Source organism: Primulina tabacum, chromosome 1, assembly GCF_025594145.1.
Source record: "Primulina tabacum isolate GXHZ01 chromosome 1, ASM2559414v2, whole genome shotgun sequence".
Lineage (NCBI taxonomy): Eukaryota > Viridiplantae > Streptophyta > Magnoliopsida > Lamiales > Gesneriaceae > Primulina > Primulina tabacum.
In genome coordinates, this window is record NC_134550.1 from 7,543,744 (window position 1) to 7,562,112 (window position 18,369).

The 18,369-nt window shown below is 32.6% G+C and overlaps 3 protein-coding genes across 4 annotated transcripts; 2 read left to right on the forward strand and 1 right to left on the reverse strand.

Annotated features, from left to right (window-relative positions):
• The first annotated feature begins 430 nt into the window (after window positions 1-430).
• On the forward strand, window positions 431-1,397 carry LOC142538728 (LOB domain-containing protein 12-like). The gene is made up of 2 exons (XM_075644028.1): window positions 431-623; window positions 1,005-1,397. The coding sequence occupies exons 1-2, from the start codon at window positions 468-470 to the stop codon at window positions 1,395-1,397; spliced, it is 549 nt and encodes a 182-aa protein (XP_075500143.1). The 5' UTR covers window positions 431-467.
• Window positions 1,398-4,648: 3,251 nt separating this feature from the next.
• LOC142538718 (cytosolic endo-beta-N-acetylglucosaminidase 1) lies at window positions 4,649-9,544 on the reverse strand. Of its 2 annotated transcripts, none has more exons than XM_075644018.1 (11): window positions 8,848-9,544; window positions 8,001-8,138; window positions 7,592-7,701; window positions 7,401-7,512; window positions 7,208-7,315; window positions 6,675-6,787; window positions 6,509-6,590; window positions 6,084-6,164; window positions 5,897-5,952; window positions 5,677-5,812; window positions 4,649-5,573 (listed from the first exon to the last, which is right to left on the reverse strand). In XM_075644018.1, the coding sequence occupies exons 1-11, from the start codon at window positions 9,349-9,351 to the stop codon at window positions 4,824-4,826; spliced, it is 2,190 nt and encodes a 729-aa protein (XP_075500133.1). In that variant the 5' UTR covers window positions 9,352-9,544; the 3' UTR covers window positions 4,649-4,823. The 2 variants fall into 2 exon arrangements, with proteins under 2 accessions (XP_075500133.1, XP_075500135.1); XM_075644020.1 differs by having other exon boundaries at window positions 8,001-8,104; window positions 8,848-8,985.
• A 5,081-nt stretch (window positions 9,545-14,625) lies between these two features.
• On the forward strand, window positions 14,626-17,990 carry LOC142517484 (protein trichome birefringence-like 33). Its single transcript, XM_075619921.1, has 6 exons — window positions 14,626-14,992; window positions 15,155-15,371; window positions 15,807-15,978; window positions 16,250-16,452; window positions 16,549-16,707; window positions 17,447-17,990. Exons 1-6 carry the CDS (start codon window positions 14,803-14,805, stop codon window positions 17,784-17,786), a joined length of 1,281 nt encoding a protein of 426 aa, XP_075476036.1. The 5' UTR covers window positions 14,626-14,802; the 3' UTR covers window positions 17,787-17,990.
• Window positions 17,991-18,369: the final 379 nt, after the last annotated feature.

The window sequence follows — 18,369 nt, forward strand, 5'->3', positions numbered from 1 at the left end:
ATGCAATCAAGTTTCCACACTTTCAATCTTTATTTTATTTTCGTACCTGACCTATGTACAAAATATGTATATAGATATATAGAAGTCGTATTATTTATGTATTTATTTGAAAGAAATGCTTCCATTCCTCCAAGTACTGCATTAATATATTACTGTCTAATAATTATTCTATGATTAATTTCACTTCCTAATTAACGTTATCCCACATGCTTCTGATACATACCTTTTTCCCATTCAAAGATTATTGGTTAATTAAAAAAATAATCACATATAACCAAATATATGTTGAAATAATTTAATCAATCATCCACCATCATTAATAATTTAAACCACTTAATGAACTTTGGTTCACACACGCACATCGATCAATCTGGCCACTATAAATACACCTTTGTGCAACTTTTCCCCAACAACCTTTTCCCAAGTTCACTTCTTACAAAAACAAAAACAAAGGCAAGATCTGTCGAATGGGTGGAAACTCCCCGTGCGCGTCGTGCAAGTTGCTGAGGCGGCGTTGCGCCAAGGACTGTATATTCGCTCCGTACTTCCCCTCCGATGACCCTCACAAGTTCGCCATCGTTCACAAGGTTTTCGGTGCCAGCAATGTCAGCAAAATGTTGCAGGTATATCTTTTTTGTTCATGTTCTCATACCCCTTCGGCCTTCTCCGAGACTTCGAGATCATGAGCTAGGTGGGATGAATAATCTAATAAGTGGATAGTCCACACATAGGGCGTGTTTCACTCGGTGTAGCATAACCGTATGTAACACCAACTGAACATGACAAAAGCTACATGAAGTTTTAAGTAGGAAGCCCATTTTTCCCAAATCCTAATTTCGGACCAATAGCAAATTTTAGTACAGAAGAACCTGAATAACCTGTGTGACACCAAACCCTAGGAACCATCTCAAGAAAACCCCGACAAATTTTTCTTACATCTTTGCATATATCTATTTACTTGCTTTAACTAACAGATATTAACAATATCATCATCATCATGGCAGGAGCTTCAAGTTCATCAAAGAGCGGATGCCGTGAGCAGCCTCGTCTACGAGGCAAACTCTAGGCTTCGGGATCCGGTATATGGTTGCGTAGGCGCGATATCTTACCTTCAAAACCAAGTTTCTCAGCTCCAAATGCAGCTAGCTATGGCTCAAGCAGAGATACTTTGCATTCAAATGCAGCAACAAGATCAGCCGAATAATTTTCCGAACATCAATCCACTAGTTGATCTTGAGGCAGATGATAAATCTCTCTTGTTCCAAAATAATTATAACCATCTGCCTCAGTTTCTCAACTTCACTTCTTCCAATAATGATAGTTATAGCAATAGCAATAATGTCGTTTATGAGTCTCTCAAGAAAGAGTCCTACTTCGGCCATGACATGGTTTCTTGATTGAATATTGAATACAAAATTCATGTTTTGTTTATTGACTTTCTCTTTTAATAGTGTTGTTTTTCATTCTTTTTATTAGTATTTTTAAGAACCTCAAACTCTTAACATAAACAATGAAGATCCATTAGTTTGAATATGCTGATAAAACCAAGTTCTTCTTTATTTTATTTTATTTTTTTGAAATTTATCAAAATTAAGATGTTTATATTTGGAGATTAATTTTGATGATACAATCTTGCACAATTGCTAATCAAGTTTACCAATACTCAACTAATTAAAAACCTGTTTAAATAATAACTATTTAACTGTTTGACTGAGGTGAAGGCCCGCGATTTCGGTCAAGGGAAGGCGACATATGCCAAGAAATTAAGGCAAATTTTATTTTCAACTCAGATAAATAAACATATATAAGAATATTATATTTACATGACCATGTATAATCACTTTCTATAATAATAGCTAATTGAGAATTTGTAAATTTATTTAGCTTGATGGGTTTATTTTCTGTTTAACTCGTTAGATACAAACCCTTTAGATATGTTGATGTGGCATCTAATGTGATAAAATTTAGGGGTGTCAAAATCAGACACGACCTACCAATCCGACACGGTTCAACCCAAAAAAATCAGGTTTGAGTTTTCGAATTAGGGTCAAATCGAGTTGGACCCGATAGTTGACCCGAAAAAAATGATCACATTGGGTTGGGTTCGGGTCAATCCGAAAATTTTAATTTTTTTTTAAATATATAATTAATAAATATTGCCTACATTTTTATATATTGTATGCCTGAAAAAATATTTATTGTATATTTATATCATAAAATTCATTATTTAATATTTATTTTGAATATTTTTTATTTTTTAAATAATTGTTTATTTGATTTAGTAAATATTTTTTATTTTTCTATAATTAGACTTTCAAATTTAAATCATATATATAAGGGAAATTTTGTTATTATGTGTTTAAATTAAAATATTATTGTTTTTTAAATTTAATTTAATTTTCTTTACAAATAATTTTAAAAAAATCAAATCGGGTTGATTCGAGTTCGGATTGAGCATTTTTTGAATAGTACTATTGCTCAACCCCACTCAACCTACTTGATTTGACATCCCCGATAAAATTATACATTTAATCTTAGTTTCCATCTTAGGCCTTAGCGGTACCCAAGACAATTATATATACAGATGTATATATATACACGCGCGCACACACATATATAAATATATATGTTAGCATAAGAATGAAAGAGAGACAAGACAAAAATATATGTTTCCACGTACGATAAGGGAGACTAAAAAGTGAAGAGAATAGGGGTTTAATTATGTCTGAAAACAAGGGTTTCCTCTTAAGTCAACTCTAACACGTGAAATGGGGAAAATTGATTGATTTAATAAAAAAATAAATTAATTAAGATGCTTTTCCATTGTAAACAGCGGCGGTGCCTCTCAAGGACTAGTCAGACATTAATTTATTTAATGGTGAAGTCATTTAATATAGTGGACTATAAACATTCACAAAAATTCATATAAAATAGTTTTATATATTAATTTTACGAAGACATATAATTTATTTGGATCATCTATAAAAAAAGTATTAATTTTTATGCTAAAAACATTAATCTTTATTATAAATATAAGCAAGTTAACTCGTCTCACGAATAAAGATCTACGAAACTTTCTTCAAGATACTTAGTATTCAATATTCATATGACCATAGGGAGAAAACCAATTATTTTATAAGGAAAATTATAATTTTAGTATAGTGTTTTTTTTTTTTACGATTTTGATAATTTATCTTATCGAAATTTAACATTAAACGTTAATTTTTTGATTTTTTATAATTTTAATATTTTTTCATTGAGATATTTGGTATATCGCCGTCACGTTAAAAACATATTGGTGTTACATAAACACCACAAAAAAAAAAGGAGTATAATTGAAAAAATAAAAAAGACAAAATAGAAAAAATATAACAGAGTAATACTAAAATTTAATAACATGTTACGCTCGCGGCTTCGTCTATAATTGATCGTCCAGCCGGTATTTTGGGCACACAGAAAAGGGGAAATGGATAGACGGTGCTTCTGAGCTAGACTATACAAGCTTTGAATTAATAAAACCAAATTTTTTTTAAAAAAATAACAGTATTTTTTTTTTTGCCGACTATACAAGCTTTGAATTTAAAAATAATATCTATAAATATTGTTAATTATAAAACCATATATTATTTAGAAAAAATGAATCGAAACAAGTCACTAGTGATAGAGATGGAATGACTAAGTATACAACGTGACGGCAATTCTTTGATATTAGGCTGCTCACGTGGGGAGCAGTGCAAGGAAGTGCTCCGCTCATGGGGACTTAAAATAATCCATAAATTAAATTTAGTGCTTGCCAATCACTTGAATTATTTAAGATTAATTAATAATATTGCATTATTTGATAATCACTAGTACAATTTATTTATTTTCCCTTAAATAAATAATAGTCGTTTAATCAACTGCTAATTTTGTAATAAAATATTAAATTTATTATAGCATAGGCAACATATGATAAGATTCTTGGTTTTGGTTTGTCTTTTTCCAAAAATCAATTTGTAATTCGCTTGTTCTCTTCAATTTGTCGACAATAGGAGATGGGAACCAAGAAAAAGAAATCTTAAAAAGCATGCATGAATTATTTAAATTAATATAAGAATCTAACGAAGTCAGTTGGATTTTTGCATTCTATCTTCCTCGTATTTTTATTGTATTTGACACTTGTTTTCTTTTATTAAGTACAAAAATTATAACATGCAAATGAGATACGCTGTCACATTAATTAAATACAGGAAAAGCGACTCAAAAAAAAAAAACCCCCGTTGAAAAATCGATATGGGATAAAACTAGATGAATCATGTAAGAGATATTGCATTTGAGAAATGAGTATGTTTTTGTGAGAGTTTCACGAATCTTTATCTGTGAGATGAGTCAACCCTACCGATATTTACAATAAAATGTAATATTCTTAGCATAAAAAAAATACTTTTTCATGGATGACCCAAATAAGACATCTGTATCATAAAATACGATCTGTAAAACCGTCTCACACAAATTTTTGCCTCGAGAGAAAGACATGTCTTTCTTTGTTGTTAAGTGGTTTTTTGGAGCCTCATTTTCGGTTTGTGATTCTTGTAGGATTCTTACAAAAAAAAGTCAAAAAAAATCATGAAATGTCAATTTTAAAACCCAAACTCTCAAAAGAAACATATTTAAAATTCATGTTTTGGCTCATAAAATTTATTAATTTAGAATCATAAATATTTGTTTTATTCGCATTCAACAACTTATATATGTTGAATAACATGTAACTACATATTCGCCTCTAATCGAGCTTAGAACAAAGGCAAACAAGAAATCATCAAGATTTGTGGAGGGGAGAATGTTCAACCTTGAACTTGCAGTTGGAAGAAGGGAGACTCTTCGACATTTTGTCGTGTCCCGTCAAGACCGCATACTTGTATTACGAATTTCACACTTGAAACGCCCTCGAGAACTTCTAGTTCAGAAACGTAGAATGATTTCACCACCGGCATGCCAAGATACTCGAGGGGAGTAGGAGCGGATTCAATAAGTTTTTTCTGATCTCCAGACTGTGTTCCCATTATCTTTTCAACGTGTATATTGTAATTGGGGAAAAGATTGGCATCACCCTCTTTTAAAGTCCACGTAACCATACAACTGAGAAGTTTGGATCCTTTTGAACCCGAAATCCAACTAATGAACTTGCAGTCCACGAGCCATGAAGTGGATGGAGGAAATTTTGAATTCTGTCCTGGAGTTGTAATCCTCAAATCACCAAGTGCTGCATAAAATTCTAATGGGGTGTCGTCAGAAAGGGTAACGTCATTCGGGACTGGAACTGATTTTTGCACGTTTGGTCGGTAGCACATGACTCGAATTTCTTTCAATGTATGACCATGCATTTCAATGCTGCTTTCTTGCAAGACCCATTCAGATTCTTCATCCAAGGAGGATACTCCTCGAGGCAGTATCACCTTTGTGTACTGGCTTGAAAAACGGTTCATGGTGAGCAATGTGTTTCCTGCAGAAGCCAGAAATACCGTCCTTTTCTCTTCTGTGGAAGAAGATAACTCGAGAGCAAGACCTAAAAGAGAGTTTCCATTCGATTTAACCTGCATATATTAGTTGGTTTAAGTAAAAGCGCATGGAGTTGAAAAAATGAACAAGCACTTCAACACAAAATAGCACGACACAATTCCCGAGCGTCAGGCTTACAGAATACATAAAGTGAACAGGTGAATTCCCCAAAAAGAGATCTCCTTCAAACAGCCTTGCTGTGAATTCGGCATGACTGTCAAGAGTACCGCTAAATGTGATGTTTCCACCACCATTGTAAGAGTCTTCCTTGAACCTGCATCATAAAATAACATTACCACTACATATGTTTACTGAACAGAATGAAGATTAAAAGATCTGAGCGAGTAAAATAATTTACTTGATGGAAATTTGGATTGACTGGCTGGTAGAATCTTCGGAAAACTCAACAAAAGGCTGTCATAAATTAAAATGAGTTAGGAGAAATGGAGAAATAAGCAACGGTAAACAAGCTTAACGATTACAAATTCAAATAGCTAAAGGGATAAAAACCCCAAACTGAACAAGTAAACGGGAGGTGTTGTTACCTGAAAGCTTTGGGATGAAATGTTGTTCCAAGAATTACCCGAGACTTGAGCCCCATCAATGAATATATGCAAACCATGACCCTGGAAATAATTAATAACTCGCTTATGATCTACAGAGAAAATTAAGAGCAAATTATTGCTTACCAATCTATGAGAAAGAACCAAAAAGCGAATTTATTTTAAGTATCAGTTTAATTTTGTCACCGAAAATGAACCAGTTTCATATCATCTGTGGGACTCTTGTTATAACTGACATAACAAAAATGGATGACATTCCAAAATGCAATAAGCGTGTGATCAAAAGTTACAAATTCATATAACAATTGGAAAAAAATGGCTTTCGATGTGAGTATTAGCAAAAGAAAATGGACTTATATGGAATCACTAGGATGGAACATAACAAAATAGTCAAGGTTGATAGATACCTGATCAAAATTTGAGTAGAATGGCAGTGTTTTCGGGTAGTTCTGTACAATTCCGATAGCGTTCTCAACAAGTCCCCACCATCTGTTTATTTAATTCATGAAGAAAATGAAAAACAAAAAACAAATGTCCCTGAGAACTAACAAGGGAAAATAGTCCCAAATTTACCGATTTTGAGCAGTTTGAAAATTGGGTGGCTGATTCGTTTCGTAAACCCATCCAGGAGCAAATATGGCTGCCGAAACATTATCTTTCTTTATCACATCGAGGGCAACATTTGTCTAAGAAAAAAGGAAACACACATTTTTAAGTAATCAGAGGCTTACAATCACTGGAAATTGAAAAAATTCTTGAAAATATAAATCTAATGGCTAGACCACGTGTTGGACCATAAAAGATTACATGAAATAGTAAATTTGACGTGAAATCGATAAATAAGCCACTGTGATGAACACACATGCCCCATGCAAGTTTCTGACAAAGAACTTAAGCTCATCTTGTTCTTGACAAATTCACCAGTTTTTCCTCCAATTCACGACTTACAGATTCTTTACCAGTAGATAAACAAGGATTGAAAATTATTTACCAACGTACAGAAAAAAGGTGAAAACACATGAAGTTACAACTCTAGAAACCACACAAAATCTAAAAGGATGCATCATTCTCCATTGCGTGGCAAAGTTTAGTGTATTGAAACTTACAGTCCATTGTCCACCACCATAAGTCCCCCTTCCAAAAACATCAATGCCCATGTACACATCAAACCTTCTATCACCAGCAACATCTGCCGATAGCTTCGGAAAATCTTCCTGCATTATATAGAGTGAAAAATTCAAGAGAAAAAAAAAACAGAGATAAATTAAAAAAATTGTCCTGACATAACAAATTAAATACCTTCCATGAATAATTCACGAATATGCCATCGCATAGGTCAAAGAAAGGTTTGTTTTTGTAATTTAATTGATTCTGCCAGCTAAGATCACCATCAATTGTAACACTATCGTACCTGCAAAATGACAGTGATACATTTTGTTTAGGTTCATACAAGGTATGCTTGGTTAACCTGTTAAGTCATGAATCACTACCATATAACCAGGGAACCAGATAATGAAGAGTGCATTGTCTGGCTTAAATGGCTGACAAATTCTTTGAGATTCGGTATCTGGCCAGGATCCAAAGTGACTTCCATATTGATCTGTCAAAAGATGAGACGTGAGAACTAGCCCTTCTGAATATCAATCTTGTGGGAAGAAAGAACTCAACAAACTTATTTCAATTTATTGATGATTCAAAGATTAAATTTAACTTATTTATTATCTCTGACTATGTACTGCATATCCTGCTGTTAATATGAATGACCACATGGGTTTTCCTTAATGAAGGTTTCCCTATTGCCGAAAAAGAATGAGTGAGCAAGGACTCGATAAAGAACGTGTCAGAAGATAATTATATAGCTAAGATTGAATTATAGATGTGGAAAAAACATTAGCTTACCAGCCAACCATCAAATCTAAGAGCCACAGCAAGCTCGGTTAATCGCTCAGCATACATATGAGCAGAATCCTTTGTCGATAGCAGTTTTTCAGCAAGCTTTTTCCCTGCATCCCATTCCATGATGAAAGTTCCCAATGACTTGTGTGTGCAAGGATACAGGAACAACCACAATATGATGAGCCAATAATTTCAACTGCCGCATAACAAAATTGAATAGAAGAATATATTCCACTCAAATATAGCAAGAAAATTGGAGCAATGTTGAACTGTAAGAATACATTCCACCCAAATAATGCAAGAAAATTGGAGCAATTTAGAACAGTAACAACTTACAATTGGTGATTTTCTTAAAAAATAAGTTCCATCCTTTCAAAATAGGGCGTGAGTTTATTCCTATTCCCAATTCTCACCATAATTGTGTTAGGCCATAAGCAGATGAATATAGCTAATTCTAATAACCAAAAGATAGCCCTTTCTCAGGCCGACCCTTTGGTCCCTCGACTTAAAAGAGAAGAAGCAACATTAGGCGACAAGCTCAAAAGTAGAACCAATTCAAAAGACTAGCGTGTTAGCTAAATATCCCTCAAACTGCCCATCCACATTTTATTGTGGAGCCTATGGTATATTTGAAAGGTTGATACAGTTTAGACCTGAAAAGGCAAAAAGATACAACTTTTTCCTCACAACTCCCATAAAGTTGAAAAAATTTCACCACACAATCATGATAAGCTTTACAAAATCAACTGCCACCATAAAAACTAAATAAGATGTAACCCAAGGACAAATTAATCATCAAAAAATGGATCAAAAAATGGTCCAAAGAAAAGCATTTGCCATAAATTTATACCTTAACGCCATGTCTGTGAGCAGTATTAGTCCAGCATGGTGGCGGCAGAGTCACCAAATTATGCGAAAAATACACAAAAACATCAATCAAATACCAATGCCAAATCGCGTATGCATCAGCATTAGTACCACCTTGCACAAATCTGTCATCAGTATACCCTCCTGCCATATCATGACACACCAGAACCCGCGGCCGCTCCGGCATCGACGTATCACCACCTCCGGCAGATGATAGCTTCACGGCAGCTTGGTTGAACGGGAAGTGAAAAGATTTGAAATAGAGGCGGCCTTCCAATTCATCCAACGTTTTCAGCGGATACGAAAGGGGAACAGCGGGTGTCAGAGGATCGAACGGCGGCGGAGGGTCACCGGAAGAGGCGTCTTCTGGGTTTTCCCCGGCGGACGGTAGCTCCATTAGTGTGTAGAGAAGGGAGCGGAGGTTCTTGAGGATGGAGAAAGCTTTGGGATGATGGGTTTTTATGTAGGAATGGAGGGACATGGGCATTGAAGAGTCGGAGAGGGACAAGATCCATACGAGCTGACTTGTAATTCTTCAAGAAATTGCGTGGGGATTTGAATTTATGAAGATTTTCTGAATTATTTACTTGGAATCTTCAAATTGTGTTTCTAGGGACTCGTTCGTTCATCTGGTTTAAGGATTTACGCCACAGTATATTTCTCTCTCATTTGGTGGAATGATGAAGAAACTGATGTGATCATAGATATTTTTTTTAAAAAAAATATTCAAGAATTAAAATCGAAACACAAAATCTTCAAAAAAAAACGTTTATAATAATAATAATAATAAATAAATAAAATATACGAAAAACAATATCATAATTATTAATAAATAATTATAAAAATTAGTCATGCTAACAATACCAATGACAGATATTAATAATAAATGAGAATAAATAAGGTACCGTGTTATTGACATCATTATGATTTAAATGCTATATTAAATAATATAGTTCCAATAACAATTTCCTAAATAAATACTAATAATAATGATAGTGATGATATATATATATATATATATATATATATATCTTTCTTATATATTACAATACTCCAATGAATTAAAATGTTTTCAATTTTCATCATATCATCGATCAATTTAAAGTGTTACATTAGTATATTAATTTGTAATTTATTTCGATTTTAGTTATTTTTCATCAAATGCAAACATCATGTTGGAAAATAATGATATGTCATCGAAAATTATTGATATATCTGATATCACATCAATATTTATGTTAAAAAAAAAGACTACAATGGGGGAAAAAAATTTAAGTTAGTAGATTCAGACAATGAATTAAACAAAACAACATTAAATAACAAATCAAAGGTGATTTGCCAGATCATTTTGTCAATTAGGAGAAAATTTGGCTTTTGCGAGCGGAAAGTGTGAAAAAGATGAATTTGGATCCTCTGTTGTGGTTGAAAACTCTGCACATTACGAGATGATGTTGATCATCTGATGAACATCGCATAAATTTGAAAAATTGTCGGACGTAACGATTTGGATCATGTGTTGTGGCTGAACATGTACTGTGTTCTTTTTACACGAGATGATTAGCTGATCATCTCGTTACGTCTGACAATTTTGCAACTTTATCTGAGGTCCATCAGATATTAACTGATCATCCCCTATAAAAAAATGCACAGCACATGTTGCTGTGTTTTCAGCCACAGTTAGGGGTGTGCAAAATTTCAGTTAAACCGAATTAACTGACCGAACCGAATTAATTCAGAAATTCGGTTCGGTTAATTCGGAAATTCGGTTTTGAAATTTTTAAAAATCGGTTAATTCGGTTAACTCGGTTCGGTTTCGATTTTAATTTGAAAAATTCGGTTAGACCGAATTAACCAATTTAGTATATATATTAATTTAAATTGTATATGAACATTAAAAATACATCAGAACGAAGCTCAATTTTTCATACATTAGAAGGAAGCACATTCATCCAATGATTTTATCTTCAATATTTTTATTTATTATTGATATTTTTTTTCAATGTTTCTTGTTATTTACGAGGTCTCCATTTCTTCTTTTTTTGTGTGTTAAAATTCGTATTTTTTTAAAATATCGGTTATTTCGGTCGATAACCGAAAAAAACGATTTGAAAATCGGTTCGGTTAATTCGGTTTCTATGAATATTTCGATTGGTTCGGTTATTCGAAAATAAAATCGGTTATAGGTCTATTCGGTTCGGTCGGTAATCGAATAGACCGATTGCACACCCCTGGCCACAGCAGATCATAATCCAAATCCGAAAAAGATTGCACTATATTCCAAGATTGATGAGTGCGAGTCGAGTTGAGACCGCTCTGTGAGGTAATTAATGTATGTTTGTTTGTTTTCGATTTTTATCATTCAATATTTTTGGAGATTTTTTTTTTTTTTTTTTTGCAATATACTGATGTGACATTGTATAATCAGCATCACATGAGAATAAATGACCAAAATTGAAAAAAAAAAAAAAAAAAAAACAATGATAATATGCTGAAATTAAAATTTGACAAATGGAGGACTAAAATGATGAATATAAAAAATACAAGAACAAAATTGCAGTTTCTCCTGAATTTAATAACTTGAATTTTTAAGTTTTTTAAGGAAAGACACATTCAATTAGACGTTAATGTTGGAATCTCTTCGAGGAAGACGGATGATGCATGTTCGTGGGAGATTCTGTGAACCGGCGAATATATATATGTTTCCATGATCTGCATGCTTCACAGAATCATACCGCTAAATCCATGAAAACTTCGGGTTCGCTCACGGTTAAGTTATGCATGGCCTCAATTTGCAAACATCAGGAACACCTCATTCTTTTTTATCTTTATGGAAAGAGACGTGAGTTCGAACTGATTTCTAAAATAACTAAATAATATTTGGGAAGTAACATTTAAACTTTGCTTTCGATCGTGTATTCAGGATTATATCGCGACGATCGAGTTCTATTTTAGATTCAAATTCAGATGATGCAGTGATACATCGAATAAGTGACAGAATAGTTCGAAAAGGGTCCATGAACAAGCATGGCAAACACTGGAAAGGAGCCGATCGATATTGTTGTGTTCAGTACTTATCTATGGTGGAAAAATGAACTTACATCACCAGAATGTAGGGAATGAATTGGACATCCGAGACATTCATTTGGGAATCCAGAACTCACAAGTAACCTAAATATTAATTATCAAAATTCTGACAAATGCAGAAATATTGACTGGGGAGGGAATAGGGATTCCTAATGGGAACTGCTACGACGAAACAAGCATGATTGAAGATCCAACATACTGTGGATCTGACTGCAGAAAGTCCATAATGAATGTCATTTCCGAATTTTTCGGCGGACCAGAGGTTCCCATCACATTTCTCAATACACAGCTTTCGAGTTACCGAAAAGCCGCGCATACATCCATATACAAGAAACAGTGGAGCCCTTTAACTCCTGAACAGATAGCGAATCCAGTGAGTTTACGCCGATTGTGTGCACTCGTGTCTGCCCGGGATTCAAGATACTTGGAATGAGCTCTTGTTTTCTATGCTTTTTTATCCTTGAGATAATGGACATGTCGGAGGATTCCGAGTGTTGTGGGAAGCTGTGCACAGCTCTCTTAAATTAACAAAGATATTTTTCATCCAAATATCATTCACAATGAAAAACAATATAAATAAAATTAAGAGATAGTAAATTTTACTAAAACCAAAATCACAATGTATTTAAATGGAGTGCATATAGTGATTGTCAAATAAAATTATCTTAATTAACTAAATTATCATAATGATGTTAAAATAAAACTCATAAACTTGTTATTAAGTTAAATATCAATTATGTTTTTGCTAACTTTTAACTCATTGCGAATTTTGTTTAACTTTTTCCTTTTATAGAATAGATATTACAAATCAACTCAAATATTTTAAACGGTATAGTAGCTCAATCGTCATGATTCGATCGATGTATCCAACAAGGACAATTATTGCATTCCAACAATATCAATAATTACACTAATTGCAATCTATGAGAATCGATCTCATGACTTTGACTCTTATATATACCAATTGTAAGATCATGCATTTGTCGATTTACCAAAAGTTATAACTGGGGTAACGATGCAACATTAACTAAAATCTTTTAAAAGCATAAAACAACTCAAACGTCACATTTGGATTGTTATATCTTACATAAACAATTATTGCACCTAACAAATATATATAGTTGTTATTTTACATTTTAGAAATCATTTTTCTAAATCAAATTTATTCTCACTAATCAAATAGTTTCATCGAACACAAAGTAATTTTAATTGCTAATAATAATTTAAACACAAATATTAATTGTTAGGATGACCACTCTATGTCATCACCTATGCTTTATTAAGTTGCAATCATAGTAATAATGCACAATGAATTGGTAAACATAACTTAGTTAATTTAATATGTGAGTAATATTAAATAACAATTTTGTTATTTTGAAATGTGAAAAATAGTTTTTATGTATATAAATTCATCATATATAATGATAAATTAATTAATATGTAGAAAAGAGAAAAAATTATTTTTTATGTATGTAATTTCATCATATACAATTAGAAATTAATTAATAGGTTGAAAAGAACAAACAAAATAACAAATCAATATATTATATACAATGATTTCGTAATAAAATAATGCTAATATAACCATACTTTGTATTATGTTTAGAACGCAATTGAAAATTAATAACAAAAATATATAATAATAGAAACTTTTAATTTTAAAAACATTATTATCTAAAATATTATCATAATACATAATGAATCATAAATGAAATCACTAAATTATTGAGTAACTATTTATTTAATTATTACTTAAATCAATTTATAAAAGAAAAGAAAAGAAAAGATAAGATATAAATATTAAATATTCATTAGCAACCATGAAGAAATACACTAATTTTAGTGACAAATTTTAGTTAGCAACAAAGAAAAATTATAGGTAAATTGATAAATTCAATATGCATTAATATCCAAAGGCATTTAAGATAGACAATAAATTATAAAAAAATTCATCAAAAAAATTATTAATTTAATTTGCTACATTAAATGAATAAGGGTATATTGGAAAATTCACAATTAGAAGTCATATATTTATATGTATATTGGATATACACACGTATATAATTCAAAGCAATGATTTTTAAATGGAAACCAAGAAATGGAAAGTTTTTTTGGTTTTTGGTAATTCATAACTGATGCATTGAAATGCCTCATGATGTGAGTGACACTCATGCTCCCTTTAAAACGAGAGATATGACTCATATGAGGTTCGTGATCTTTGAACCTATAATTTAGTCACATGCAAGTTTGTTCTCAATTTTCACTTTTTTGACAAACTAAATTCAATTAACTGTTAGTTGTCCCACGTCGGTTGGATAAAATACCTTGGAGTTGTATATACGATCTTGGACAATCATCCCCTAGAGCTAGTTTTTGGGGTTGAGTTAGATCCAAGTTCCAATCTTGACATGGTATCAGAGCTCAGGTTCCACCGTTATGTGTTGGACTGTCCATAGTTGGTTCACATGTTCTGCTCATAATTGGGTCATTTGTAAATTTCACGCTCCAGATGTTCATTCCTAGGCGTGAGTGGGATGTGTTAGTTGTCCCACATCGGTTGGATAAAAGACCTTGGAGTTGTATATATGGTCTTAGACAATCTCCTCCCCTAGAGCTAGCTTTTGGGGTTGAGTTAGGTCCAAGTTCCAATTTTAACATTAACAAATATGAAAGAGCGAACAAAAAACAAACAAAAATCACTTGTAATTTTTGTAAACTATAAGTTTTATTCCCACAATTTTTTTTGTCTTTTTACTCATATACAACATTAATGAACATATATATACCACATTTCATCCAAATAAGAATATATAGATTTCTCCTAATAGTTAGAAACTAGAAATACTCAAAACAAATGAAACCACCATCTCCCTCCCCTTCCTCCTCCACCGTCACCCTCCGAAAGAGCCGCCTCTCGCCTTATCCGCTTATTCTCTTGGCATTCATCCTTCTCGTTACCATCCTCCGCGGTGAAGGTTTTTTACGTTATATATTCAGTGCCAAATTCAATTCTCATCGAGACCAAAACACATCATCGTCCACGAGTATGATATAATCATTATACGCACGCACATTTCTCGTTTCTAATATCAGTGTATCATAGTGAGGGCTTGGCAAAAGCCGTGTCAAATTTCCATCTGGATCAAACTTTTTCTTTTTGATTAATTTATATAATTATCTTGATCAGTACATTTTTTTGGTGGTAGAGAAGAAATTAGTAGAAAGGTTGGCTTTCGCAATTGGAGAGAGTGAAAAAGATTGCGATATATTCCAAGGAAGATGGGTGCGAGATGAGTCGAGGCCGCTTTACGACGAGTCGGAGTGTCCATACATACAACCACAGCTGACATGTCAAGAACAAGGCCGGCCGGACAAGGGCTATCAACATTGGAGATGGCAACCTTCTGGATGTTCACTTCCAAGGTTTGTTCATTATTTTTTAGTTTTAAAATATATCTACATGATAATTAATAGTATATATATAATATTAATTAAAATAATAAATCATTCATTGATTTTTAACTCTATATAGGGATGATTACAATGGTAGAAAAAGCCTAAAATGCTAGCTAATCATTACATTTAACAATCCGTATAATCACCACTATATTTTTATGATATTACTTCCATTTATGGTCAGGAAACACGTTTTTATATTCAACAATTTAGTAATTATAATTTTAAATTATTCTGTCCCGAAACAATAGACAAAAACAAAGAAGATATAGTTATCATGTTCAGATAAATTCTTGATTTCGGAGGTAAATCGGGCACATGAATCATTTACCATTTGATGGTTGAGAAATTTTAATAATAATCTGGAAGTATTTTAATATTCTTAATCATGGAAACAAGCAGGTTCAATGAGACATTAATGTTGGAAACTCTTCGAGGAAAACGAATGATGTTCGTGGGCGATTCTTTGAGCCGGGGACAGTTCGTTTCCATGGTTTGTTTGCTTCACAGAATCATACCTAAAAATGGTAAATCCATGAATACTTTGGGTTCACTAACAGTTTTCACTGCCAAGGTACGTATGATCACATCTGCAAGTATTGGAAATTTGTAGAGCTTATTTTGTTTTGTCATAAAAGCAAGTTAACATCCAAAGAACAGTATAACTGTATTATGCAGGAATGATTTTGCTAAATACAGTAGCTGAAACACATGCACCTATTATAAAATTTAAAAATAAAGGGTCAAAAATTGGTTTTAGAATGTAATAAAATATGGTGAATAAGGGCCACCAAATCAACTAAAATTTTTTGTAAGTAATTTGAGGTTCCTGAGACTTGATTCAGGAGTACAACGCGACGATAGAGTTCTACTGGGCACCTTTTCTATTGGAATCGAACTCGGATGAAGCAACCATACATAGAATAAGCGATCGAATAGTTCGAAGAGGATCTATAAACAAGCATGGGAAGCACTGGGAAGGTGTCGATATAATTGTGTTCAATACTTATGTGTGGTGGATAACCGGCCTTGAATATTTCAAGATTCTGTAAGTTAATATTTTTTTTTTCAATCAAATTATTTAATTAATTATCTGTATATATTGATTGATTTATTTTTCAAATTTTTTTGTTTTTTAAAAAAGGCAAGGTTCTTTTGAAGATGAAGAAAAAGATATTGTGGAGGTACCAACAGAGGAAGCTTATGGTTTGGCAATGGAGAGCATGTTGGGATGGTGTAAGAAACATATGGATCCAAAGAAAACAAGAGTCTTTTTCACCAGCATGTCACCTTCTCATGAGAAGTAAGATAGTAAATATTAATAATGGTAAATTATTCATTAATTTGCAAAAACACATATAACTACAAAATCCGCTACTGAGCGAAGACTTTCAAATTCATATGAACAACGAAATTAAGAATAAAAAAAGGTCAATACTTGATTTTAGTACAATAAGGTGGTTTTTTCCTCCTGATTTTAGTTTTTTTAAAACTGTTATACTGACATCGTGTTGGACATTAATAACGTGACATCAGAAAATAATAATTGTTGATCTGCTTGACATCATGTCAATATATATTACTAGTGAAAAATTACTAAAAGTGAAAAAAAGCAGAATTTACTACCTTAAAGTTTGAATGTTGTAATTTTCCTAAATATATTGTCTTGTTTCATTTTGGATTTTAATCTAATAAGTATTCAAAATTTGGTTTAGGTGCAACAGTTTTGATATTTTTGGCTTTGAATCATATTTCATCGTACTAGTGACGTAGAACCATAGAATAATAAAGTGACATCATAAATTGATGATGTGATGTCGAAATTTTGGCTCGTTCGACACCACATTAGCAATCGAACCAAAATACTATAAATATAAAAGTTAGCACATAAAGACCAAAATTTGACAAGTTAACGGGCTAATTAAATTTTTTTTTACTATTTATCTCTTGGTCTAAAATGAATTATTGGATGAGTAAATTAGTTAAATTAATTCCAGCAACATGTATACAATTAATGGTTAAAATGCCAAAACCAAATGCAGGAGTATTGACTGGGGAAGGGTTCCAGATGGGAACTGCTACAATGAAACAGGCATGATAGATGATCCAACATACTGGGGATCAGATTGCAAAAAGTCTATAATGGATGTCATCTCTGAAGTTTTCAGCAGATCAAAGGTTCCCATTACATTTCTCAATATCACACAGCTTTCGAGTTACCGAAAAGACGCGCATACATCCATATACAAGAAACAATGGACCCCTTTAACTCCCGAACAGGTGGCGAATCCGGCGAGTTATGCCGATTGTGTGCACTGGTGTCTGCCTGGGATTCAAGATACATGGAACGAACTCTTGTTCTCTAAGCTTTTTTATCCCTGAGATTATGGACATTTAGGAGATTATTTAGGGTCGCGGGAAGCCGTGGAAAGCAGGGAAATTTTTGTAGAGGACCAAACTGAAATGGGAAAAAGTTTTATGGGACAGCAACAAATTATACCTTCATACATATATATGTCTACGCTACGCAGTTGAAAACATTGTTTTGTTATTGGAAAATTTATTGGAATGAAGTTCTCCTTTTCATTTTGTGCTACATTATTTGCTACATAAGTATAACAATTTTAATTGAATAAATATTTACTTTCCAAAGAGTGAAAAATAAAGTTTGATTAGGGGAAATATTGTCATGCAATTTCGGTTTAGTATATTCACATCTGTGTAATTTTGGTCATCTATGTTATCAAATTTTAATTTTAGTATATCATCTTTGTATTTTTGCGGTTTTTCTCTTTTTCTGAACGCTGACATGATCAGTGGCGGAGCCACTTGTATTGATACACGGGCTTTAGCCCGGGTAACCCAATTTTTTTTAAAAAAATTTATATGTAAATTTTGTATAATTTTGGATTAACATGATATTAACCCGAGTAGATCGATTTAAAATATTAAAAGATTCTAGAGT

Coding starts and splice junctions, on each gene's coding strand:
- LOC142517484 (XM_075619921.1), top strand. CDS start 14,803: ATGAAACCACCATCTCCCTCCCCTTCCTCCTCCACCGTCACCCTCCGA. Junction 15,979..16,249: donor TAACAGTTTTCACTGCCAAG/GTACGTATGATC, acceptor GACTTGATTCAG/GAGTACAACGCGACGATAGA. Junction 16,708..17,446: donor ATGTCACCTTCTCATGAGAA/GTAAGATAGTAA, acceptor AACCAAATGCAG/GAGTATTGACTGGGGAAGGG.
- LOC142538718 (XM_075644018.1), bottom strand. CDS start 9,351: ATGCCCATGTCCCTCCATTCCTACATAAAAACCCATCATCCCAAAGCT. Junction 6,165..6,508: donor TCTACTCAAATTTTGATCAG/GTATCTATCAAC, acceptor AATTATTTCCAG/GGTCATGGTTTGCATATATT. Junction 5,953..6,083: donor TTTCATCCCAAAGCTTTCAG/GTAACAACACCT, acceptor AATTTATGACAG/CCTTTTGTTGAGTTTTCCGA.
- LOC142538728 (XM_075644028.1), top strand. CDS start 468: ATGGGTGGAAACTCCCCGTGCGCGTCGTGCAAGTTGCTGAGGCGGCGT. Junction 624..1,004: donor ATGTCAGCAAAATGTTGCAG/GTATATCTTTTT, acceptor TCATCATGGCAG/GAGCTTCAAGTTCATCAAAG.